Source organism: Eriocheir sinensis, chromosome 67 (assembly GCF_024679095.1).
Source record: "Eriocheir sinensis breed Jianghai 21 chromosome 67, ASM2467909v1, whole genome shotgun sequence".
Classification (NCBI taxonomy): Eukaryota; Metazoa; Arthropoda; class Malacostraca; order Decapoda; family Varunidae; genus Eriocheir; species Eriocheir sinensis.
The window spans coordinates 1,978,241-2,003,860 of record NC_066575.1 but is presented as its reverse complement, the minus strand read 5'-3'; the positions used below and the strand labels follow the sequence as shown (position 1 = coordinate 2,003,860).

Here is a 25,620-nt window from a genome sequence, read left to right as displayed (position 1 = left end):
AATGTTGTTTTAGTATGAAATACAGCATGGGAAAGCCTAACCTAATTATGAGTCAGTTTACAGTTTAAGAAAACGGCCGATGATCCCAGGGCCCTCGTGAGTCGGGCCGCGGGAGTCGCGCGGCTGGCGACCGCACCCACCTCAGTCAGTACCAGCAGTCACCCTAGGCAGAGTCGATTTTCTGTGGATGGGAGTCGACTCCGGGATCGCCAAGGTAGACTCGACAAAATCGATTTTGGAATCGTTTTCTGCCAACCCCTAGCCTGGCTAGACAGCACTCAGCGGCAGCGCGCGGCCACACCAGAGGAAGACACGCCGTCCGCCGCCTCGCTCCTCACTGGGACCGGCACCCGCCCCGTGACACACCTGGATTCAAGCCGACGCGCCGGTTCAGGTGAGAGCTTTGTGCTTCAATGTGTGTTGAGTGTGAGAGCGATGAAGACGACATACTTGTGATCTTGTTTCTCTCTGCCTTGCCTTCCCCTCTCCCTTCCTCCTCTCAGTGCAACACGCGTGGTGAGATATGATTGCTGTAAGGAGGTTCGGGTGAGAGTTGTGTGTTTACCGGTGTGTTAAGTGTGAAAGCGATGAAGATGAAATACTAAGAACTTATGAGCTTCTTGTTTGTCTCTGCTTTGCTTTTCTCCCTCCCTCCCTTTACTCCCCTCCTACCTGGCCTTCTCTGTAACACGTGCAATAAGATATAATTGTCGAGAGAAGCGTTTTTCCTTCTTGGTATAATAAGGTTGTGATGTGTTCTTTTGCTTCTGACGTTTCTCTCTCTCCCTCATGTATTGGAACCTCATCCTTGTGTTTGTCACGGTTTTGAAGTTTCGTAAACGCGAGGAATGACTGACGTAATGCAATGACTGCGCATGAGGCGAGTGAACCAAGCTAATTCATGGTTTACCTTGAAAAAAAAAGTGAAAAAAAGAAGGTAATACAATAGAAGACTGCAGACATTCAAGGCTTTTCGTTGTGATATTGACAGGCGAGTGTTGTGTGTGTGTGTGTGTGTGTGTGTGTGTGTGTGTGTGTGTGTGTGTGTGTGTGTGTGTGTGTGTTGCATGTCAGGTGTGTTACTGCGAATGAGTGAGTTGAGTAAGATGAGTTTCATTGTTGAGTGAGCGAGATGAGTGTTGGAGGAAGACGTTTGTGTTGTGTAAGTCATGTGTGTGTTGTTTGAAGCGTGTTTGTGATGCGTAAGGAGTAAACGCCAAATATCAATGCAAAAATGCGGTGCAAGTCAGTATAGGTGTCTTTTTACAGCAGAGGAGACAGTGCAAGGGCGTAAAAAAGAAAAAGAAAACAATAATGAAAAAAAAAAAAGCCCGCTATTTACTGCTCCTAAAATCATCATCATATAGTTTTAACAGTAAATATACGCTTATAAAACAACGACTGAGAACCATGTGATCCAGAGCAGCGTTGCGGGGGTGTAAGATTCATGTCAAGACTGCAAATATTTGTGTTACGGTACTACGAAAACTGATTTGCAAGTCATCTTAGTTGTGTTGTTTTACTGAGCCATCTCTTAAGACCGCCACGAGCGTAAGTTGAGTAAGGTCAGTGTGTGCTGGGTAAGGTCAAGGCACCGTTTGTTTGTTGGGTATGTTTATTTTAGGTCAAGAGGATGTATACTTGTTGGGTACGGTCAGTGGCTCTGTATGTGTGTTTGTGTGTTGGGTAAGGTCAGGATATTGTGCTTGTTTGTTTACGTCAAGGTGATGTGTGTGTGTGTGTGTGTGTGTGTGTGTGTGTGTGTGTGTGTGTGTGTGTGTGTGTGTGTGTGTGTGTGTGTGTGTGTGTGTGTGTGTTAGCTAGGACAGGGCATTGCATGAGGAACCTTGAGACGATCGAAAAAAAGAATGGTTAGGTAAAGCTCGTGTCCGGAGGGGTACAATTGTTGCCTGAAAGAGGATAACGTGGTGCGGTGAGAGTTGGTGACTAGAAAAGAGTATTGGGGGAAGGAGGATAGACAGTATTGCATGTTTAGTAAATTGAGTATGTTCAGGATTAGGGAGAGGCTGCGTGGCTATATGGTTTGTTGTTAATTGAGTATTTTGTGGTATGTTGCATTGAGTATTTTGTGGATATGTTGTTTTGTGGTATGTAATGTTGATAATTGAGTGTTTAGTAAAGCGAGTATGTTAATAATTATGGTGAGGCTGCGTGGGTGTGATAGAGTTGCTGGATTGAAGGAAGAAAATTTGTCTTGAGTAAATGTGAAAGTCTGAGAAATATGATAAAAACAAATATTGGGTACATGGATGGCAGTATAAGATGATAGTAGCTGCGTACATGATGAAAGTATGATGAGTGGTTTTGAAAGTGTTTTGATTGAGAAAAAAATCCGTCGAGTGAAAGTTAAAATTCTATACCTAGAAGAGCATACTGGAAGAAGAAACTGAGTGCGTTGAGCGGCTTAAGTTGGAAAAGGAAGTGTGTCGAGTGAATGTTACAACTGAGACATAAGAAAAAAAAAAGCAAGTTGGTTAAAGCGATGAGTTGAGTGTCTTGACTAGTTTGGCCGACAAGTATATGTGTTGGATAAGTGGAAGTGTTGCGTGTGGGTCTGTCAAGGAATGAGGTACAGGTGCGTCCTCCTTCCTCCACCCCACTACCCCCCCGACACACACACACACACAGGTAACAGCCTCTCACGGTAGCAATCACGTTGTCGGCGCATGGTGGGTTCAAGGACCAGGTTCTATGCGTTTTTTTTTTTCTCCCTATCGACCTTCACCCTTTAACGACCTACCCACGAATGTTGTTGTCTCATAAAAGGTCATCGGTGGCAGAGTTATCCTGTTCATAGGCGTGGTGATGTGCCTGGAGTGCCTGGTGAGTGGTGATGGCACGCTGCCAAGTTTTTCCTGTGCCGCGCGGTGGTGCCAAGGGAGTGTCAGCAGTGCCAACAGCTGAGACAAGCGTCAGAACACCACGTAACTCATTCCTATCGCTGTGTGTGTGTGTGTGTGTGTGTGTGTGTGTGTGTGAGAGAGAGAGAGAGAGAGAGAGAGAGAGAGAGAGAGAGAGAGAGAGAGAGAGAGAGAGAGAGTAATGAGGGGTACAACAGATATAAGGAAAGGGTGCCTGTGTGGGAAGGTGCCGCATCTATAAGGAAATGTCTGTGAGGGGCGAGAGTACAGCTGATGGAAGCAAGGAAAGAGCGTGCTTGTCAAGGAGGGGCGATGTAACAAGTAACAAGGGAGGATCGTACCCACAGCTTATTTAATCTTGACCAGGGACAAGGAGGGCTTAGGGAGTCCTCACAGAAGCACTATAAAGACAAACCAGTGAGACGCAACACACCACAACAATGACTCGCCTTCCGCTGAGCCGGAGGAGTATTTTTCATTTATCTTAAATTTTATAGTTGCCACGCGCTCATTTACAAACACAAAAAATCGTCTAAGTTCATTTCTAGACTTCTGGGAACTAAGAATCCTACTCCGTGTTTCTACTTGCTGCCCTCAGCTTGGCCTTCCTGTGAAATGCATGACCAGTCTTAACGAAACACATTACCTCCGCCAGGCCGCCTCACCTAAAGGACTCCAGTAACATCTCACTTAATGTTCCACAACTCCTTCAGGCGCACTAACAAACACCTAACGTGCCCAAAGATGTGTATATGTATTTTTTTTTTCCGAGTGTTTGGGAATACGTATGATATACTGCCGGGAATTTTGGGGTGAAATTGCAGTTACAAATACCATTGTAGTTATAATCAATATATATAGATATATATATATATATATATATATATATATATATATATATATATATATATATATATATATATATATATATATATATATATATATATATATATATATATATATATATATATATATATATATATATATATATAAAACAATGGCTACCTTCAATTACATCATTGTTGTTCGAGCCGAGGTTTGCTTAACAAATTTCAAAATTTAGGGCAGTTAATGTCAGGGCATGTAAAAAATATATAACCAACAGGTAACGACTTGCAGAAGACTCACGCGAGGCGCACCTGAGCACACCTGGATGCACCTGGATGAGTCGGTGACGGGTTACGTGGGGATGACAGGGAGGGTTGGGGGCGGATGAATATTACGGGCCTGGGTGGATTTCAAGATGCCGTTGATTAAGCTGGGGGAGGGGGAAGGGTCATGACTGTCACCAGAGCTGCCTGAGCAGTGAAAAGGGATATTCTCGCCTTGGCGAATGATGGGATTTAGACCGATAACTTGCGGGCACTGAGAGCGGGGTACTGAGATGCTATACCGATAAGGCTGAAGAATGGTGCTGTGAGGAGGCCTCTAACCAGCGGGGTCGGTTAGCTCGTCGGGTTAGGTGCTTGCCTCCCACGTTCAGTCCCAATTTCTCGGTGAAAGAGGCAACGAGCGCTCTCTTGTAACCCACGCAGAGTCATATGATCTTGATTATCTAGCTCAGGGGGATTATTTAATAACGTTCTTAAATCCTCAAACCCTAATGCCACCCATCCATCCTATCCATGAATTAATCTGATTCTTAAAGATGTTTGTCACATTGTTACTCACAAAATGACTATCAAACATGTTTCATTCATCCAAAATTATTAGTACACCAGTTCTTGTAGTTATCTTTATTTAACCTGCATTCATCTATGAGAAATACTGTACGTAGAAAGGATGGGCTACTGTAGACTGTGGACCATTCATGTTGGGGTTACCGAGAGGCTGTGAAAGACGGCAAAGAAATCTGTTGGGCAGCAAAGGCAAGGACAACTATGGGGTCTTAGGGACCTCCAAGTATAATTTGTAAACAACGACTAGGAGACAATGGGCTGTTGGGGAATGAGGCGTCTCAGGCGTGTGAGGGGTTACGAAGCTCGGTAAGCAGGAGATGTAGGGGAGAGGAAAGTTTCGGTCACTTAATTCTCAGCGTGTTCTCCCTCTTTGTGTTCATGATGCAATGATGAGGGGCGGATAAAGGAGATAATAAGGGTGTATTTTATTCTCTCAGGTCCTCCCCGTGATGTGTTTTTTTCCTGTGTTGTTGTTGTTGTTGTTGTTTTCTTCTTCTTTTTCTTCTTCTTCGTCTTCTTCTTCTTCTTCTTCTTCTTCTTCTTCTTCTTCTTCTTCTACTTCTTCTTCATACTCTTCTTCTTCTTCATACTCCTCCTCTTCACTCATTCGTTTTAGTTTTTGTACAAATATATTTCTACTGTATTCCTTTATGGAGCAAAGCAAGATTGTAGTGTAATCCTTGATACTTTTCCTGATATATAACCTTCAAACATTTCCTGCTTATTTCGAAACGCTACACGCTAAATGAACACACACACACACACACACACACACACACACACACACACATGCAACTCACCACTCCCCTACACACTATCTAATCTTATCTCCACACGGATATCGCGTCACACATTCTTGAAACACAGGTGAGACAGCACGGGCCAGGTATACAGACAACCTCACTCACAGTACGCCCTTGCCTTTCAGTCCATTGAGGTGCCGCCCCCAGCCCACAGCATGGCGTGTCGTCAATCCCCGCACCTCGAGATCTCCCCCGTGAGAAGGGTTGTAATCTTCATGGTCGGGATCCTGGAGTCTATGCTTTTCGCCGGGACAGTCTTCGGATGGCCCCAACTCGTCCACGTCCTCAAAGTCGAAGGATTGTACAGTGACTTATGTGATGGGGGATCCTCGTCTTCGTCCCCGTCTAATCCTTCGCTCCACGGTCACTCGTCTCCCTCGTCCGCCTACAACGCCTCTTCGCCCCTCAACATCACGGCTCTCATCGGCCCTGACTCCCCGCCGCCCATCCCAATCTTCAACAACACCCGCTGCTACTCCCTCAACAACTCCTACGACATCTCCAAGAGCCATAATGTGAGTTGAGGGAAAGGAAGAAGAGAAAAGAGTGGAGGTTTTAGGAGAGAGTGTGAAAGGGGTGATGTATGCATGCGAGGGTAGGGGTTATGAGCCAGAAGGTAAGTCGAGGGAAAGGAAGAAGAGAAAATGGTAGAGGAGTTAGGAAAGATCGTGAATGAGGTACTGTATGCATGCGTGTGTGAGAAAGCATGGTGTCTGAGTAACGAGAGACGGTGAGAAAAAATTTGTGTGCCTGAATAAAGGAACATAAAGAGCATAAGTAAAAAGAAATAGTGAATGAGAAAGAAATGAATAACCGTGAAATTATAAAAAAAAGAAAACCAAAATAGAGGAGAGCAAAAGAAGAAGAAATTACGTGAAGAGGCATGAGGGAAGAAAGAAAGTAAGACGGAATGAGACAAAAACATGAATATAAGGAATGAAAGGAGGGGAGGAAAATATGCAAGGTCAGGGAGTATAAGAGGAAATTCAGTGTCATGGAAAGTATTAAAAAGCATGAGTTAAAGGATTTCAGGAAGGCTATGAGTTGAGAAACGTGAGGGAGCATGAGAGAGAGAGAGAGAGAGAGAGAGAGAGAGAGAGAGAGAGAGAGAGAGAGAGAGAGTGTGTCACATGATGTTGATAATCCGTTATTCTTGGCAAGGGATGTGTGATGCTGTCAGACCTTGTGATGTCATTTAGATATTTGTCCTCTCCGATGTGATGATAGTAATGGCAATGACGCTGTAGTAGTAGTAGTAGTAGTAGTAGTAGTAGTAGTTTTAGTTGTAATTGCAGTTGTTTTTGGTGGTAAGGGGGGAGGTAGCGGTAGTCGTGGTGGTAGTATTCGTGGTGGAGACAGGGGTGGTTGTAGTAATAGTAGCAGTCGTAGTAGTAGTAGTAGTAGTAGTAGCGATAGTAGTGAAGGTGAGGATCGTAAGAGTAGTTATCACACATCTCACGTCCATTTCACCATCAGACTTTCCTCCCTGGGTACGGGTTTTTGTTAACAGTTTACATGTATCATCGTTCTTGAGCGGATACATAGACAGATAAGAGGCTAAATAAGATGATGTAATGTTAGGCAACCGGGAGGAGGAGGAGGAGCATATCGAGAGAGAGAGAGAGAGAGAGAGAGAGAGAGAGAGAGAGAGAGTGGTAACATCTCCGTGGAAAGCCATTGTATTTTAATTCCTTAGCTTCCTCGGCCTTCCCTCAGCCTTCCTCTTCCTCCTCCCCCTCCTCCTCCTCCTCTTCCCTTCACCCGTCCACCCATTACGCATCTGGAGGAGAAGGAGGAGGAGGAGGAGAGGCGAGAAGAGATTTATTACATGGAATGCTTTTTGCTCCTAACCATCCGGCCTCCACCACCACCACCACCACAAAAAAAACACGCCCCGCAGAATAATGGGCTTAGAGAGTGAAGGTGTTGCCATGTCCCGCCCTCATATGCCTAACACTTTCCTCCTCTCTTATCCTGAAAGTTCACGTGCATGTGGTTAGTTTGGGTGTTCAGTGTTCGGGGGTGATGTTTTCCTTTATGCTCTCTCGTCCTTGTTTTGTTGGGAGATTAAGATGATTACTGAAAAATAGCAATAAAGGAAGTGAGAAAATAGAAGAAAGGAAAAATTACTTGAAAAAAACTCTGGAAGGAAAGACAAAGAATTCAGAAGCCTAAAACACATGTGCAAAACCAGTGGGAAAAACAACAATTAGATGTCAAGTGAATATTGAAAAAGAAAATTAGAGTTAAAACATGAGAACATTGACATTGAGTGAAAAGAAAATCCGGGAGCCGTTGCAAAGGCGTATCCCGGGACTACATCTGATCTGATCTGATGATGTTGAAGGAGAAGATAATGAGAGAAATTTAAAGTTGGTTGTTGGGATGGAAATGGTTGCTTGGGGAGGATATTAATGAGCTCTCTTTTGTGTGTGTGTGTGTGTGTGTGTGTGTGTGTGTGTGTGTGTGTGTGTGTGTGTGTGTGTGTGTGTCAGGTATGAGTCTGCTTTTTGATAGGCCTTACTCTCTCACTTTTCTCTCTCTCTCTCTCTCTCTCTCTCTCTCTCTCACACACACACACACACACACACACACACACACACACACATCCCATCCACCCATCCATCACACCCCATCTTCCTTTTAACCCTTTCCTTGATCACCCTGTTACCTGCGTCCCTCTCCCCCTTCTCACCTGCCCCCCGCGCTTCCCAGGTGGGCGTGGAGCAGTGCGGGCCGCAGGACGAACGCTTCGCCCTCATCTACACCATCACCGTGGGCTGCTACAGTCTGACGGGAATCTTGATCGGCTACCTTCTACACCATGCCGGTCTTAGGGTCACTAGAATATCGGGTGGGTGAGTAATTGATGGTGTTTTAGTTGTTTTATTTATTTATTTATTTTTTGTTTGTTTGTTTGTTTTTGAAGTTTTGGGGGATTTTTTTTGTTTGGTTGTTTTGGCTTATTTTGTTTTGATGGAGTGTTTTTTTTTTGTGTGTGTGTGATTTTGTGTTTGATTTTGTCGGTTAGTTTATTTGTCGTTAATTATTTTGTGTGTTTATGGGCGCCGATCAACAGATTGTCCAATGTCCATCTTCTTAGTGTTGTTGTTGTTGTTTTCTTCAAGTTGTTTTCCTGGCTTACCCATGCATTGTAGACATGACATTGTATAATAACATTTGTTAGCCCTAATGGACTACAACATGGCATTATAAACAAAGTCAGTTTTTTATTTTTTATTTTTTTTACGTCTTGGCCTGTGGCGCCGGTAGGCCTTCATAGTAGGGCCTGATGGTCGGCCCCAGCCCGTTGTGTTGCAGGCAAATGTTTATAGTGGCGCCATCTTTACTTTTCAGGATTTTCCATTTTAGACCCCTAGTTGCATAATATAGATTGTTGGGGGGGTGTTGGAGGGTCATGCGACGCCGATCTAGCACAGTTTTTGTGGTATTAACACTTGTTTCTACCCTAGTGGCTATCATCCTGTGTAGTAACTAATTTCTCTCTCTCTCTCTCTCTCTCTCTCTCTCTCTCTCTCTCTCTCTCTCTCTCTCTCTCTCTCTCTCTCTCTCTCTCTCTCTTGATATATATTCTTTTCAACCTTTTTTTCCTATTTCTATTTTTCTATATTTTCTTTCTTTCTTTCCTTCTTATTTTCTTTCTTTTTTCTTTCTTTCTTCCTTTATTCTCCTCTTCAAGTTTTACCTATTCGTTTTCTTGTTTTTCTTTCCTTTTTTTTACAAGTCCTCACACAAAAAAAAATCCGATTCAAGGTTTCATGTTTACTTTTCCTCTCCACGTTTTACTCTTCATATTTTCCTATTCAAGTTTTTCCGTTCACAATTCCTGTTCGTCTTTGTTATTCACTTCTATCGTCTTCACCCAACCTGCTCTGCCGCTGTTTGGGATCATCACTCTTGCCCTTGACTCGTCGGTATCTGTTAAGTCTATCTCTTATCATCGGTGTTGACGGTGGTAGATACGAGGGAGGGGTCTGTGGCGGCTGAAGCATTCGTTACTCTCATTAACATTATTTTCTTTGTTGTTGTTATCATTGTTATCGTGCTTATTATACCTGTACTCTTCATTTTTAGATTTCATATGCATTTATTTTTCCTTTCATTTCACTATGCCTTTTATCATCCTCTTCTTTCCTCTTTTTTTTTTTCCTTTTTTTTTTTTTTAGCCCATTGCATCTTTCTCCATCCTCCCTCAAATTTATCTACATCTTCTCCTCAAACATCCTTCCTATTCTATTCATTCACCTTCCCATCTTTTTTGCTTCTCTTCCCTCGCTTATCTCTCCCATCTACCTACTTGTCCTACCTGACCTTTCCTTTTCTCCTAGTTTATCTTCCTCTCTTTATTATCGCTCTCCCTTTCTCCCTCCCTCCCTCCCTCCCTCCATCCTCGTCGCCGGCGGGTGTGTTTCAGGGCGAACAGGTTATACAGCAGTACAGGTAATCCAAGTTAACCTGCTTTTTACCTCAACTCTAAACCTGACGTAAACACACACACACACACACACACACACACACACACACACACACACACACACACACACACACACACACACACACAGATATATGCACTGTGTAATCCCTTGTCCTTCGTCACCCACCCTGTCATTTCACCCAATATAAAAACGTCCTTCATTCCCTTCGTTCAGAGCTTCGTGAGAGACGTCGCCGCACGTTTTCTCCTCTCTCTACCCAAAAGACACAAAAGGAAAGAAAAGACACCATAATTTCACGTTCTAGAGGTCAGCGGACGCATGATTCTGTACCCTAACCACTCGCAACCACTCGTGACAAAAGACGAACACCCACAGTACAAATTGGAAGTAACAGTGTCTTCCTTACTTGCAGCCACCAGTGTCACACGAGAAAGGGAGGAGCAAGATAAGAGAGGGTTAGTCAGAGGAGCTTAAGGGTGGCACGGTGACGAAGGGTGTCTGGTGGAGGAGACAAGGGCATGGACAGTGGGAAGGAGTGTTTGCCAGGAGCGGGGTTGACGACAGTGGCACATGAGAAGGGGGCGGAGGAAGGGAAGAGGGGTGGTTATAGAGGAGCTTAAGGGTGATGCACAGTAACGAAGGGTGTCTGGTGGAGGAGTCAAGGGCAGGAACAGTGGTTGAGGAGTGGGAAGGAGTGTCTGGAGCGGGGTTGACGACAGTGGCACACGAGAAGTGGGTAAAAGGAGGGAAGAAGGTTGGTTATAGAGGAGTGAGTAAGGTGTCGTATGGAGGAGTCAAGGGCAGGGATAGGCAATGGGGGGTAGGAGAGAGGGTTCTGAAAGGGAGGTGGAGGGGAGTGGCACGTGAGGGAAGAGAGAACGGACCAATAGCACAAGAGGGACGAGAACACAAGAAACTATAACAATACACACACAACACACACACACACACACACACACACACACACACACACACACACAAGACACACACAAGAAACTATTACAAGAGGAAGAGGTCGAGTCTGATTTACCTTGATTTGATTCACTAATTTAGGTGTATACTTATAAATACAAATATGCATCTATAATCTCAAAAGGGTGAAAGTGCTTATGCTTCATCTTTACCTCATTTCCATTGTATATTTTTCCTAATTTTCTCACAATATAATACATCGAATATATACACTAAAACGCAAAGTTTACTGATATTCCACATAGAGGGAGAAGGAATGGAAGAGGAATTGAAAGGCAAGGTGAAGGGAAAAAAGATAAAGACAAGGAAAGAAGAAGGGAGAGAGAGAGAGAGAGAGAGAGAGAGAGCACACCGTAATGGATGGAGAAAGAGGGAGAGGGAAAGGGAATGGAGAGGGAGAGTATTGCTGGATTTAGTGGAGGGTTCTGGATTGGGGGTGAAGGGCCGTTAGGATGTGGGGGACATTTTTTTTCTATTTCTTTCTTTTACTTTATTATTTTTACTGGCGAGGAACCAATAATACTACACGATAGGGAAGGGGAGGGAAGGGATGGTGCCATTAGCGAGGGAAAAGGGAAGGGAAGGGAAGGGGAGGGGAGAGAATGAAAGGGAAGAGTAGGGACGGGGTGGGTAGGAAAAGGAAGAGACGGAAGGGGAAGGAAACGGAAGGGAAGGGAAGGGGAGGAGAGAGAATGAAAGGGAAGAGTAGGGAAAGGGAGGGTAGGAAAAGGAAGAGACGGAAGGGGTAGGGAAGGGAAGGGAAGGGGAGGTGAGGAGAGAGAATGGATGGTGCCAAAGGAAGGGAGGAGAGATAATGAAAGGGAAGAGTAGGGAAAGGGTGGGTAGGAAAAGGATGAGACGGTAGGGGAAGGAAACGGAAGGGAAGGGAAGGGGAGGAGAGAGAATGAAAGGGAAGAGTAGGGAAAGGGAGGGTAGGAAAAGGAAGAGACGGAAGGGGTAGGGAAGGGAAGGGAAGGGGAGGGGAGGAGAGAGAATGAAAGGGAAGAGTAGGGAAGGGAAGGGGAGGAAAAGGAAGAGACGGAAGGGGAAGGAAACGGAAGGGAAGGGAAGGGAAGGAGAGGAAAGTTTAGGAACGAAAGGAAAAGAAAGGAAATGAAAGGGAGGAGAGAGAAGGGAGGGGGAAGGAAGGGATGGGGAGGGAAGGAGAAGGGAAGGGAGGAATGAGTAAGAGCTTCAGAACGTAACCCTTGCATGGAGGTCACGCTTGGCGGCATCTTGAGGCGTGTGACGTTACTAATTATGTCCCCTCACACTACTACTACTACTACTACTACTACTACTACTACTACTACTACTACTACTACTACTACTACTACTACTACTACTACTACTACTACTACTACTACTACTACTACTACTACTACTACTACTACTACTACAACATAAGAACGTCTTTTCCCAGTTCGTTTTCAGTGCCCTCCTCCCCACACACACACACACACACTCACTCTACTCATCCCTTGCAATTGAGTGACGTGACCAGGCGTTTCTTTTATGTCGAATATTGCTACATCAACTTTATCACGGGATGACTACAGTATGAATTAGTCACTGGTGCTGAGGGATGTATTTACTACTGGTTATGGGGGGGGGGGGGGGGGGGTTCTGCTTCGTGTACTGTCCACCAGAGAGAAGTAATTCGTACCCCAATGCATGGATGTGAAATCAGTGTAAAGTATATGCCAGTTACAGTCAGCATGGTTTAATATTCTCTCTTGTTTTTGCTCATTCTCATTTATCGTTCATTCTGTGGCAGCTTATTCTTAGGTCCGTTTCTTTACTATGAATACTAAAGCAATGTAAGGCGTACGCCATTTACAGTCAGCATGGTCAGTTATCTTAGCTTTCTTGCTTTCGTTCCTTCTCTAATCGGGTACATCATTAGTGTCTTATTTAGGTCCATATCCTTACTAGCTTTGGGCAAGAGGTCATAAGTAGGTCATCGCCACTACTGCCGGGAAATTTGGGTCAAGAAGGCTACTCGAAACTGTGATGGAGGCACTTTCCTTCGCCCTCTTACGTTTCTGAAGGCCTTTTGAGACTTTTTTATAGGACTTTTTGTTATATTAGTGTAAAATTTCGTGCGAGCAATAGAGAGGCACTTACTTTTTGTTTTGTTTTTTAAGTGTAAGCTAATTCTCTTTTGGCCACTTTCTACTTTTATCTTTTTTAGGAGCAGCGTTTAGCCGGCTTCTTTTTCTACACTTTTTTTATGCCCTTGAGCTTCTTTCTTTCCTGTAAAAAAAAAAAAAAAGTCTCAGTTTGAAAGTCACGGATGATCGTTTGGAAAGTCCCCGGTCGATCTTCTCTCAGTCGCTTCCGCCTCTTACATCAAAGGCTGTATACAAACGATTAATAGTCTCACGTTCATGTCGTTTTTTATGGCCCTGCTCAGTTTTTCAGCGTTGTTTCTCCCCGAGGTGCGTACTAAATGGGCGGTTACGTACGAATTGGCGAGCAGACGTAATTGGTTTTGGACGCGACGGAGGAATGAAAAGTGAAGTGTCAAGGAACTGCCCTCAACCCAACTGGAGAGAGAGAGAGAGAGAGAGAGAGAGAGAGAGAGAGAGAGAGAGAGAGAGAGAGAGAGAGAGAGAGAGAGAGAGAGAGAGAGAGAGAGAGGTCGGGCAGTGTCGTCATAGTGTGTCGTGCGTGTCAGGCTGTCTGTTCTCGGTCCATCGTGACACAGAATGTTAGCGGCGGGGTCACGGGTCTTGTTGTCAGGGGCTGGATCGTTATTTTTCATCCGTCACTGCATGGCCTCGTTCTGTCCGCCGTCATCCCTTCGTCATTCAGGGCCTTTATTCTCAATCATCCCGGGGCTTAAACACCCACGCGTGATAAGGCTTTCGTAAGGGTTGTGCTAGTTATGGGTATAGTTATATGCGCCTAGTGATAGTTTGACAAGCATTCTACACCACGAAAGTATAAAAAACAACAACTCATGAGAACCAATCTAATCTACTTCATAGTCTTGGGAAATATTTATATGACAGGCGAAGAAACTATATACTATGGGTCGTAATATAAGACATTTCGTCGCTCAAGAACACCAATTTGACAAGGCTTTCGTGGGAGTTGTGGGCATTTCCAGGAGTAGTTTTATGACCCTGATGGTAGTTTGACTCTTCCTCTGTACCGTGAACCTGAAGAAAGAAACACACATTAGTACACGACCGACCCCTTCTTTGACCTTTAGAAATAGCTGATGTGAGAATCGAAAGTTTCTTATAATACCGAACTATGAATCACTCGCTTTCCTGGTCAGTCAGTCTGTGCGTGTCTGTCTGTACGCTGTTTAGTCCCCGCGACGCAGACACCCACACCCAGGTTATCAGTTCACCCTCATCAACTCGGTCGTCTGTTATACAAGTCGCCAGTCCGTCAGAAAATATCTACTCCCTATGATTTCGTGCTGATTGAAGCCGTCTATAAAAATATTTAATTACTGGAAGAAGCTTTGACAAGAAGAAAGTGATAAGTGATTCCAAACAATAATATCTTCTACTACTACTACTACTACTACTACTACTACTACTACTACTACTACTACTACTACTACTACTACTACATAAAAGATACCTCCACTCATGTTTATTTTCCCTACTACTACTACTACTACTACTACTACTACTACTACTACTACTACTACTGCCACTGGTCTATACTTACTCAGTCATTCACTCCTTCACCAGAAAGCTAAAAACTGCATCTGAACTTTCATTTTTGTCTTCCCTTGGAGTGATGAGTCAGAAAGAGTGGTTTGAATATATATAAATGGTGATAAAAGAAGTGAATTACTGGCTCTAAACACAGCTTCATGGGGGTCATTAAAACATTCATATTTGACCGCTATCATATATATTTTTACGCTCTGATGATGTATTGCTATTTGCTCATTTCATCGGAATACAAAAATGAATAGGTAAATTGTAAGCATGCAATACTCTCTGGCTTTGCTCTGAACTCCTCTTAAACAATATTTGCAGGAGGGGTCTATTTGTTTTTGTTGTTGTTGTTTGTTTCTTCATTTTCCGCCCTTGAGCCGCCACCTTCCCTGTAAACAAATAAAAAGAAAAAGGAAATTGTTAACGAAGACCTCAGAAATATTTGCAGGGGCGGTCTATTTTTTTTTTTTTTTTTGGTGTTTGTTTCTTCATTTTCCGCCCTTGAGCCGCCACCTTCCCTGTAAACAAATAAAAAGAAAAAGGAAGTTGTTTACGAAGACCTCAGAAATAACTCACTCGAGAATCACTTCTATCGACACGAGGACCGCCTGATAACACACACACACAGATAACACATATATGCGTTTTATGTGAATCCTTAGCAAGGTTATTTAGACGGGAGATAAGATAATAGTTACTTATGGGGAAAAAAAAATGCATATACAGTAGGAATAAAAAGTTGAGGGTGTTAAAGTTATCGATTACTTATTTACTTGGCGAAAGGAAAATTATGTAAAAAAATAACGGGTATAGATGTGTGATGTTTGTGGGTGTGAGTGTGTGTGTGGGGTGTAGGTATGTGTGTGTGGTGGAGGGGGTTAGGGGGGTAGGTTGGTGTGTGGGTGGGGGGGTGTTGTGTAAGCGTTGCGGGAAGTGAGGCTTGTTGTGTTGTGATGTCTTGGGACCATGTGAGAAGCAGCTGACAATGTAGAAATAGACTTGTTGAGAGTGTGCGTGTGTGTGTGTGTGGGGGGGGGGGTGATAAAATGAAATAAATAAACCATAAAACTTTTTCACTTATAAATGTCTCTTTTTATGTTTGTCTATCTGTCTGTCTGTCTGTCTGTATGTATGTATGTATGTATGTATGCTAATAAGTTCGTCTATTTATCTTTCTATCTTCGTCACGTGTCTTCATACATTTATTCATTGATATATGAAATGTGTGAATCGATAACTGAGTAGATTCTTATGGTATGGATTCTTAAATGGAACGGGTGAGCAACACATATGGATACTAATGACCTTTTTATCGACGTCCCAGACACCGATCAACAGATTGTCCATCTTCTTGTTGTTATCTTCAAGTTGTTTTCCTGGCTTACCCATGCATTGTAGACATGACATTGTATAATAACATTTGTTAGCCCTGATGAACCCTACAACATGATATTATAAACAAAGTCAGCTGTTATTTTTTATTTTTTATTTATATTTTTTTTTACGTCATGGCCTGTGGCGCCGGTAGGCCTTCATAGTACGGCCTGATGGTCGGCCCCTGCCCGTTGTGGCACAGGTAAGTGTTTATAGTGGCGCCATCTTTACTTTTCAGTATTTTCCATTTTAGACCCCTAGTTGCATAATATAAATTGTTGGGGGGGTGTTGGAGGGTCATGCGACGCCGATCTAGCACAGTTTTTGTGGTATTAACACTTGTTTTATCTCCGTTTCACAGGACGATGATGACTCTCAGTTTCCTGTTCCTGGGCATCACGACGAAAGGTTAGTGTTCATTTTTGGCCCTGTAACCACCACCACCACCACCACTCCCTTTACTTCTGTTTTTGTTACTGTCTTTCCCCTTACCATCATCACCACCACCACCACCACCACTTCCTTTACTTCTGTTTTTGTTACTGTCTTTCCCCTTACCATCATCACCACCACCACCACCACCATACCTACACCACTGCCTTTACTTCCACTTCTATTCCTGTTTTCCTAACCCCTCCCACCCACCCACCACCACCACTGCCTTTACATCCCCCTATGTTACCGTTCTCCTCCCCACCCCATTACTACCATTACTGCCACTGCTATATCTGCGTCCATCTATACCACCACCACCACTACCATCACTGTAAATACTGTAAATACCACTGCCTTCACCTCCTCCTCTAATACAGCCACTTCCCCTCCGCCACCATTTCCATTACTGTCACTACCATATTAACGGTCATCTACAGTTCTACACCAACACCTTCACCACCACCACCACCACCGTCACTAGAACCTCTATTACCACCATGCCCCCACCCTTGTCGCCACCACCACTACAACCACCACCACTGCCCCACTGTCATAGCAGAAAATCATTATCATTACATAACATGAGAGAAAAAAACCTCGTGACATGGGGACTAGAGGGGAATGGTAGAGCAGAGGGAGGGCAGGGGAGGGGAGGGGAAGGGAGGAGAAGGAGAGGAACAGAGACGGGTTGGGGATTTAACACGTGAGCTCCTTTGAACACCACATGCTAAATTTAGTAAGAGTTTTCCTTCTTTCGCTCTCCCTCTCTCTCTTTATCCATTTGTCTCTCTCCCTCCTATCCCCACCAACACCATAACTCGTCGCCTCTCCTTCATTTCCTCATCCTTATATATTTTTTTCCTTCTTACATAATTATCCCTCCCTTACACTCAACCCTGTCTCCCAACCAGTTATATTCTGTTTCCTCACCGTAACTATAATCCCCTTACTTTCTCCACCAGGTTACAGTTATCATGCTTCCCCACCATCCAATCCCTCCCTAAAATGACCTTATCCCCACCCCCACACTCATCAGGTTACCCAATACTCCCTAATCCCCCCATCGACTCCTTTCCCCAAACCCTTTTCCCCCGATTGACTCCCTCTCAAGTCCATTAATCTCCCATTCTCCCCCTCTCTCCCCTCCTCCCTGCAGAGTCCCCCAACTGGCTGTTCCCCACCATGATCCTGATGGCCCTGGGTGGCAATCAGCTCCGCATGGCCGTCCTGCAGCTTGGCGACCTCTTCCCCCGTCAGCGCTCCACCGCCATCACGCTGCTCTCAGGGATGTACGCAGCCTCGGCCGCCCTCTTCCTCGTCCTTCAGGTGCGTGGGTGCTAGGGAGGAGGAGGAGGAGGAGGAGGTGTGGGTGCTGAGGATTTTCTTTTTTACAGCAGAGGAGTCTGTTCAAGGGTATAAAAAAAAATAACAAATGTGAAAAAAAGCCCGCTACTCACTGCTCCTATAAAGAGTTAGAGGAGTGGCCGAAATATAGGTCAATTTCGGGAGGAGAGGTGTCCTGATACCCCTCCTCTTGAAAGAGTTCAAGTCGTAGGCAGGAGGAAATACAGATGAAAGAAGAAGTTAGAGGAGTAACGATAAAAATATGGTCAGAGTATAATGAAGGTGAACTTGAGTGGAAGAGGCTTGACAGTCATGTTGTTATCGCCACTACGATAGATACATAAAGAAATATTACATAAATTCCTGGATAGTGAGGTTAGGTGGGGCTAGGTTCACAGGAGCTGCCTTGCATAGACCTACCAGCCTCTTGCAGTCTACTTATATTCTGATGTTCTTATAAAGGTGAGGAAGAGCAGGAGATGTAGAAGTAGTAGGAATGAATGCTATGAAAGAACAGGAAGAACAGAAGGTGGAAAAGCAGTAGGAGCGTTTGTTGGGGTGGAGTAGAAGTAATAGAAGCAGGAGAGTCAGGAGAAGCAGGAATGAAGGAGCAGAAACACCAGAAGGAGAGTGTGGGTGCTAAGGAAGGGTTAGCAGGAAGAAGAAGGTAAAGGAGTGTGAGAGGAGAGTTAATACGAGGACCATAAAGAGGAGGAAATGAAGAGGGGCATGATAATTAGTAAGAGAAGAAATAATTAGAGTGAATGCTGGGAAGAGGAGGAGGAGGAGGAGGAGGAAGATGAGAGGAGAAGCAGCAAAAGTAGAGGTTAAGGACGAGGAGATGAAGGATGATGAGAATGAAAACGAGGAAAAGGAGGATAAGTAGAAACAGCGTGAGAAGAAGGAGGAATAAAGTACGAGAGTTACAACACGAGGAGAAGAAAAGGGAAGAGAAGCAAGAGACAGTAGGAAGAAGAGGAGCAGAGATGAGAGAAAGGATGGAGGAAATTGAAGGATGATGAGAATGAAAACGAGGAAAAGGAGGATAAGTAGAAACAGCGTGAGAAGAAGGAGGAATAAAGTAGGAGAGTTACAACACGAGGAGAAGAAAAGGGAAGAGAAGCAAGAGACAGTAGGGAGAAGATGAGCAGAGATGAGAGAAAGGATGGAGGAAATTGAGTTGCTAGGTACGAAGATAGGGACAGGAGATATTCGAGAGAGCTCAGTTTTTACGGACCTCGCAGCGAAAGAAGCCTGAACGAGGGACGTATGAGGAGCTATGAGAGACGGCCGCCTGATGCTCCTCCTTAAAGGGGAATGGCAGCAGGAATCCGATAGGAGACGAAGGTTAATTAGTTCGGGTCCAGGAGCTCCTTGACGGGTCTCTCCTGTATTGATTTAGCTTTTGTGGTGAAGGTTTTGTGCCTGACCTCCTTAGTTTAGCTTTTTGGTTTTCCTCTTTGTTATAATATTATTGAGGGCTATTTTTTTATTTCTTTTCAGGTTTTTGTTCTATCTTTTTTAAGTAATATCTCTCTTTATTAAGGCCATGGACTTTGTTTTCGTGTCTAAGTGGAAACTTCACTTATTCTATAGGTGTCATGATGGTTGTTATCATTATCGATATTATTATTATTATTATTATTATTATTATTATTATTATTATTATTATTATTATTATTATTATTATTATTATTATTATTATTATTATTATTATTATTATTATTATTATTATTATCATTATTATTATTATCATCATCATTATTTCAGTCATTATAATTGTTGATACTACTGCTAATATTACTACTGCTACTATTACTACTACTGCTCCTCCTCCTCCTACTACTACTACTACTACTACTACTACTACTACTGCTATTGCCACTACTACTGATACTACTGATAACAATAATACTAATCCTCGTCCCCCTCCTCGCCCTCCAGTACACCGCCGCGGCCGGCATCGCGCGGGCCCACGTGTGCTGGGGCCTGGCGGCGCTGAGTGTGCTCACCACGCTGGCCACCTTCCTCATGCCCGTGCACCACATCCCCGTCACGGACACACGTACGTCACACCCACCCACCCATCACCTGATAAGTCATACACACACACCCATCACCTGATAAGTCACACACACACACACACACATCACCTGATAAGTCACACACACACACACACACACACACACACACACACACACAGCCATCGCGTGATAAGTCACACACCACCAACACCTGTCACGCAACCTCTATGTAAAGTGCAAACGGTTCTTCCGAACAGCTCGGGAAAACATCATGGTGTACAAGTATGAAAACTACAAAATATCTAGTACTGATTCAAAGAGCCACTACAAGGTATATATAACATAATATACACAATCATTATTTGACACTAATCTTCAAAACATTTATTGGTAGTTTTATAATGACATTCTACAATCTACGAAAGCCATTTTTTCCGCAATGCCGCCACGCCGGCCTCAGAATCGAGTTGTTCCTAAGACCAATTTATATTTCAGTGGTTTTTAACCTTTTTCTTTGTGTGGTGATGTGCCCGCTCACCCAGAATATGAGGAAAAAGTATTTATTCTAATAACTTACTCCTAGTTAATGCATGGTATTTTGCCACATATCAGTGTGGATTAAAGTGAAAGTCTATTCTTGTAACTACGAAAAATTCAGTCCTAGGTGCTTTATACAAGGCCTTGCACTACTACTACTAACATTTTGGCAACTGTCTCTACCCCAAAGATTTTCTCACGTGTCCCTCGTGGGTACGCGTGCACCAGGGTGGGTGATTACACAGCACCAACACATTGTCACACGTCGGGGACACCGCCTACACTACATTGTACCAGCACCTACTACTACTACTACTACTACTACTACTACTACTACTACTACTTTGGCTATTACTTTCATGACGATACAAATTAATGTTATATGTATGTAGTACCACCCACATCGACAGCACCATTTCCTTTTAATGGAACACGCAATTTACCCTCCCCACCCCATATAGATAGATAGATAGATAGATAGATATGTATACGCGTCCTTTACGTCTTCTGCTTCTTTTTTCTTCTTCTTCTTCTTCTACTTCTGGGTCCATAATTTATACCTCTCAAGAACCTGTATTGTTTTTGATGTGCCGCCTCTGTGTGTGTGTGTGTGTGTGTGTGTGTGTGTGTGTGTGTGTGTGTGTGTGTGTGTGTGTGTGTGTGTTTATATAAGCCGTCGGGACACCGCTTTACCCTCTACACTATTTATAAACGCCACTTCTATGTGTCTGAGCCGCTTTACGTAAAGGATAAACCACTTTATGTAAGTCTAAATGGTAAAAAAAAGCTTGCTCTCCTCGGCTCTGTATAATATTCCTTCGTTGATTTTGCCTTAATTCTTTATACATAAGATAAAGAAAATGCAAACAGGAAAAGAGGAGAAGGGGAAAGAGGAGGAAAAAACAGTATTATAAGAAAAGAAAAGGAAAAAATGGAGAGAGAGAGAGAGAGAGAGAGAGAGAGTAAAAGCATTTCTTCTCTAATTTTTGACTGTTGCTTAGCCATTCCCGAGACTCCTTACCCCTGTGGTTCCTCCCTTCTTCACCCACATCTTCCACCCATCTTCACTTTCATCTTCCTTCTTCCTCCTCTCTCACCTTTCTTTACCGTTACTTTCCACCTTTTCACCCTCTTCTATCTTCCTCCGTTATTCATCCTCATCTTCCACCTTTCTCCACCCTCATCTTCCACCTTTCCTCACCTTCATTTTCCACCTTTCTCCACCCTTATCATCCACCTTTCCTCACCTTTATTTTCCACCTTTCCTCATCCTCATCTTCCACCTTTCCTCACCCTCATCTTCCACTTTTCTCCACCGTCATCTTCCACCTTTCCTCACCATCATTTTCCACCTTTCCTCATCCTCATCTTCCACCCTCCGTCACCTTCAGTCACTCAGCCTCACTTTTCCTCCTTATCTCTCTTTAACCTCCTTCTTCTTCACCCTTCTTTTACCATATTTTCCACCCTTTCTTATCTTCCGCCCTTATCCTTCCTCATCTTTCACTCCTCCTCATCTCATCTTCCACTTTCCTACATGATCGTCCACCCATCTTCACCTTTATCTTCCACGTGTTCACCCTCTCCCCCCTCCCTTGTTGTGCATTCATTCCTACCATTTTATCTTTTTAGTTTCATGGTTCTGCCTACACATGTATTAATAGTTGTATAATCACACTCTGTCCTGCCTGGGGGTTGGGATGGCATGGTCCTCCCTTCTCCCTTGTTGTTTACCTGCGACACTAAACTATCAATCAATCAATCCTTCCACAGACGGAGAGGACGAGGCTGAACCCACCAAGTCCTCGCTGCCGCTGTCCAAGAGCCTGTGGTCCGGCGCCTCGCTGCTGCATCAGTACTGGTTCTTCGTGTGCCTCTTCGCCATCAATGTGTACCAGCAAAACTACAACGTCTGGGTCAACCGTGAGTATGGGGCTGGGGCTGGTGGTGATGGTGGTGTGGTTGATGATAGCTATGTTTGTTCCTTTGGGTTGGGTTGTTATTGTTGAGTGTTTTTCATAGTTGGGTTGTGGATGTTGTTTTTATTAGTTCCGTTGTGTTTGTGAGAGATGTTAGGATATTAGGTGCTGTTGTTTGTGGTAATGATGTTCTCTTTTTTGTTTGTTCTGTTGGGTTGGTGAGTTGTATACCCATAATGTAAGTATTGCTGTTGTTAGTGGTAATGATGTTGATGATTTTTTTTTTTTACATCAAAGGTCACGGCTCAAGGGCAACAAAAAAAGTACAAAAAAAAGCCCGCAACTCGCCGCTCCCATAAAAGATAAAAGTAAAGAGTAGCCAAAAGAGAGGTCAATTTCGGGTGGAGAGGTGTCTTGATACACTCTTCTTGAAAGAGGTTAAGTCATAGGCAGGAGGAAATACAGACGAAGGAAGGCTGTTCCAGAATTTATCAGTGAAGGGGATGAAAGAATGGAGGTGCTGGTTAACTCTTGCGTAAGGGGTTTGGACAGTATAGGAATGAGCATGAGTAGAAAGTCGTGTGCAGCGGGGCCGCGGGAGGGAGGGAGACATGCAGTTATCAAGTTCAGAAGGGCAGTCAGCATGAAAAAAATCGATAGAAGATAAAAAGAGATGCAACATGGCGGCGGAATTTAAGAGGTAGAAGACTATCAGTAAGAGAAGGAGTGCTGATGAGACGAAGAGCCTTAGACTCCACTCTGTCCAGAAGAGCTGTGTGAGTGGAGCCCCCCCACACGTGAGATGCATACTCCATACGAGGGCGGACAAGGCCCCTGTAAATGGAAAGCATCTGTGCGGGGGAGAAGAACTGGCGGAGACTATATTTTATGTTGTGTGAGTGTGTTGTATACGCTGTTCTTGTAAATGCTGTTGCCGTTGTTTAGTCATGTTATTGGTGTTGGTGAGAGATACACTCATTGTTTTAAGAGCTGTTGTTGTTAGAAGTGCTGTTGACCGTATTTTTGTTTGCATCTAAATGTGAATGAACTAAAATTACCTAAAGTATGAACACAGATTCTTAGTTCTTTTCTTTTTTTAATTGCCTAGCGCATTAACTAGGGTATAAATAGCCAGTTAGAGAATAGTACGTCAATGCAGTCCTTTTTTCCTGCTGGCGATTCAACCCGCCCTGACGCTTGTTGCCTCTCCTCAGTGACGTCGTGCTCGGTGGAGGAGGCGGGGCGCTACTCGGCTCTCTACAGCTACAGTAACCTCATCACGGTGTTCTTCGGGCCCCTGGGAGGCATCTTCACCGACTACATGGTGCGGCGGGCCAAGCGAAGTGAGTACCATTTTTTGCGGTGTGAAAGAGTTAGGAAGGAAAAGAAAGGTCTTGGAGAGGAAGGTTAGATTTTGCATTGCTAAGAACTCGAGAAATGTGGATCAGATTGTTAGAAAGAAATGAAGGAGAAGGGTTAAGAAGAAAAAGGAAGGTCTTGGAGAGGAAGGTTAGATTTTGCATTGCTGAGAACTCGAGAAATGTGGATAAGATTGTTAAAAAGAAATGAAGGAGAAGGGTTAAGAAGGAAAAGGAAGGTCTTGGAGAGGAAGGTTAGATTTTGCATTGCTAAGAACTCGAGAAATGTGGATCAGATTGTTAGAAAGAAATGAAAGAGAAGGGTTGAGAAGGAAAAGGAAGGGCATGAAAAGGGTTTGTATCCTCTTCTTCCCGCCATGAAATAGTGTTGTCTCTCTGTGTTAGGTTGGGAGGAGTAGGGAAGGAAAAAGAAGGGTATGGAAGGGGCTTGTATCCTCTTCTCCCCGCCGTGAAATGAATTGTGTTTATGTGTTAGATTTGGAGGAGTAGGGAAGGAAAATGAAAGGCATGGAAGGTGCTCCTTTTGTTCCTCTCCTTGTCTCTGTGTTGTGTGTGTGTTAGTTTGGGTGGGAAAAGAAAAAAAAGAAAAGGGATAGGATGATGGATTTTGGTTTTAGATTTGATGATTATGGATTGCTAAGGAACGTTGGTGAGAAACGTAGAGAAAGAAAAAGAAGAAGAAGAGAAGGAAGAAGGAAAAGAGAGAGGAGAAGGTTTGTTATTCTTGAATGGGATGGATCTCTAAACGTAAATAAGGTTGTTAGAAAAAATAGAGAAGAGAATTAGGAGTGAAATAGTAATGAGAGAAGGTTTGGTTAGATCCTGAATACGGAGGGATCGTTAAGGAATCCGTCATCACATCCTGTCCCCCCTACAGCCTCTCCTGACGACCTGACGCGGCGGGTGAAGGAGGTACAGGCGTCCTTCCTGCCGCTTCTGGTCACCACGATCGCCACGGTGCTGATGTACGCCTGCATGTTCTTCCTGCACCCCGCCGCCGTCTTCATGTCCCTCGCGTGTATGGTTATCTCAAGGCCGTGCGTCATAGCCGTGTCCACCGCCTTCATCAGGATCAGGTGGGTGAGGGAAGGAGATGAGTGGTAGAGTGGTGTGTGTGTGGATGTGGAAGATGGTATATAGGGTGTTGGGTGTGTGGGTGGGTGACATGAAAGAGTGATGGGTGTATGGATGGGTGAGTTCGGTAAGGTGGTGGATGTAGTGGATGGGTGGGTGGGAAAGTGGGTGTGTGGGTGGGTGAGTTGGCAAGGCGATGGGTGTGTGGATCGGTAGGTAAGAGAGTGGTGTGTGGGCGAGTTAATAAGAGGGTGGAATAAGCCAAAGATCAATGTGTGGAGTGCTTAGGTGGGTGTGAGTGGGTGGTAAATTAGGGAAAGTGGGATGGCGTGTGTGTGTGTGTGTGTGTGTGTGTGTGGGTGGGTGGGGGGGGTGGGGGGGGCTAGTGGTTGTGCTCCTGTAACTGCTGACTACAATAGCAAGCAGCAGCAGCAGGACTCTGAGAGACGTGTGTTGCGTCTGTGGAGACTATTCAGGCGATAAGTGGATTGCATGCTGTTTGTGCCCTGAGTGGTGTCACGTGAAGTGTGCTCATCTGAAAGGGCTTGTCGTGAAGGCCTCTGATCAAGATAAAAAGGCTACTGAGATGAAAAATGAAGTTTCCCAGGCATGAGCATTTTTCATATCATTACATACCGAATAAAAGCTGAATAATAAATATAATAGCAAGTCACCCTTCATCAGCAACACCTGCATCAACAAGGTAAACACTGATGGGCCGAGGCATTCTTCATTAGCAACATCCTTTTTTTTTTTTTTAGCATACGTCACTATCACACTATCGTCGCTGCCTCTTGCAAGTTCACGTTTAATAAATTGAGTTTTCTTCCTTTAAAATCTGAACGATATTTTCTGTCGTGGTACATGTTGAAGAGTGAGTAAAAGTACTTTGTAAAACCTCCCTAACCAACTCCCCTTCGCCGCCCCCCGCAGGTTCCCCGTGGACCACTTCAACCGCCTGATGGGCATCTACGGCACCGTGACGGCCGTGCTCATGTTCCTGCAGTACCCGCACTTCGTCTGGGCGCAGCACATGTACTACTTGGTAAGGA

At 44.2% G+C, this 25,620-nt stretch overlaps 1 protein-coding gene across 3 annotated transcripts in view; it reads left to right on the top strand.

Moving 5' to 3' along the window:
- Positions 1–238: 238 nt before the first annotated feature.
- LOC126987908 (equilibrative nucleobase transporter 1-like) overlaps positions 239–25,620 on the top strand; it is a 28,547-nt gene continuing 3,165 nt past the window's right edge. The window contains exons 1-10 of one of the 3 annotated variants that reach the window (XM_050845490.1): positions 239–394; positions 5,490–5,879; positions 8,080–8,222; positions 16,218–16,264; positions 17,448–17,617; positions 19,580–19,700; positions 21,970–22,119; positions 23,330–23,458; positions 24,372–24,570; positions 25,502–25,613. In XM_050845490.1, coding sequence (XP_050701447.1) covers positions 5,520–5,879; positions 8,080–8,222; positions 16,218–16,264; positions 17,448–17,617; positions 19,580–19,700; positions 21,970–22,119; positions 23,330–23,458; positions 24,372–24,570; positions 25,502–25,613 — 1,431 coding nt within the window. In that variant the 5' untranslated portion in view covers positions 239–394; positions 5,490–5,519. Of the gene's footprint in view, positions 395–5,424; positions 5,880–8,079; positions 8,223–16,217; positions 16,265–17,447; positions 17,618–19,579; positions 19,701–21,969; positions 22,120–23,329; positions 23,459–24,371; positions 24,571–25,501; positions 25,614–25,620 lie in introns of those variants that run through there. The other 2 variants (XM_050845488.1, XM_050845489.1) reach the window with 2 other exon arrangements.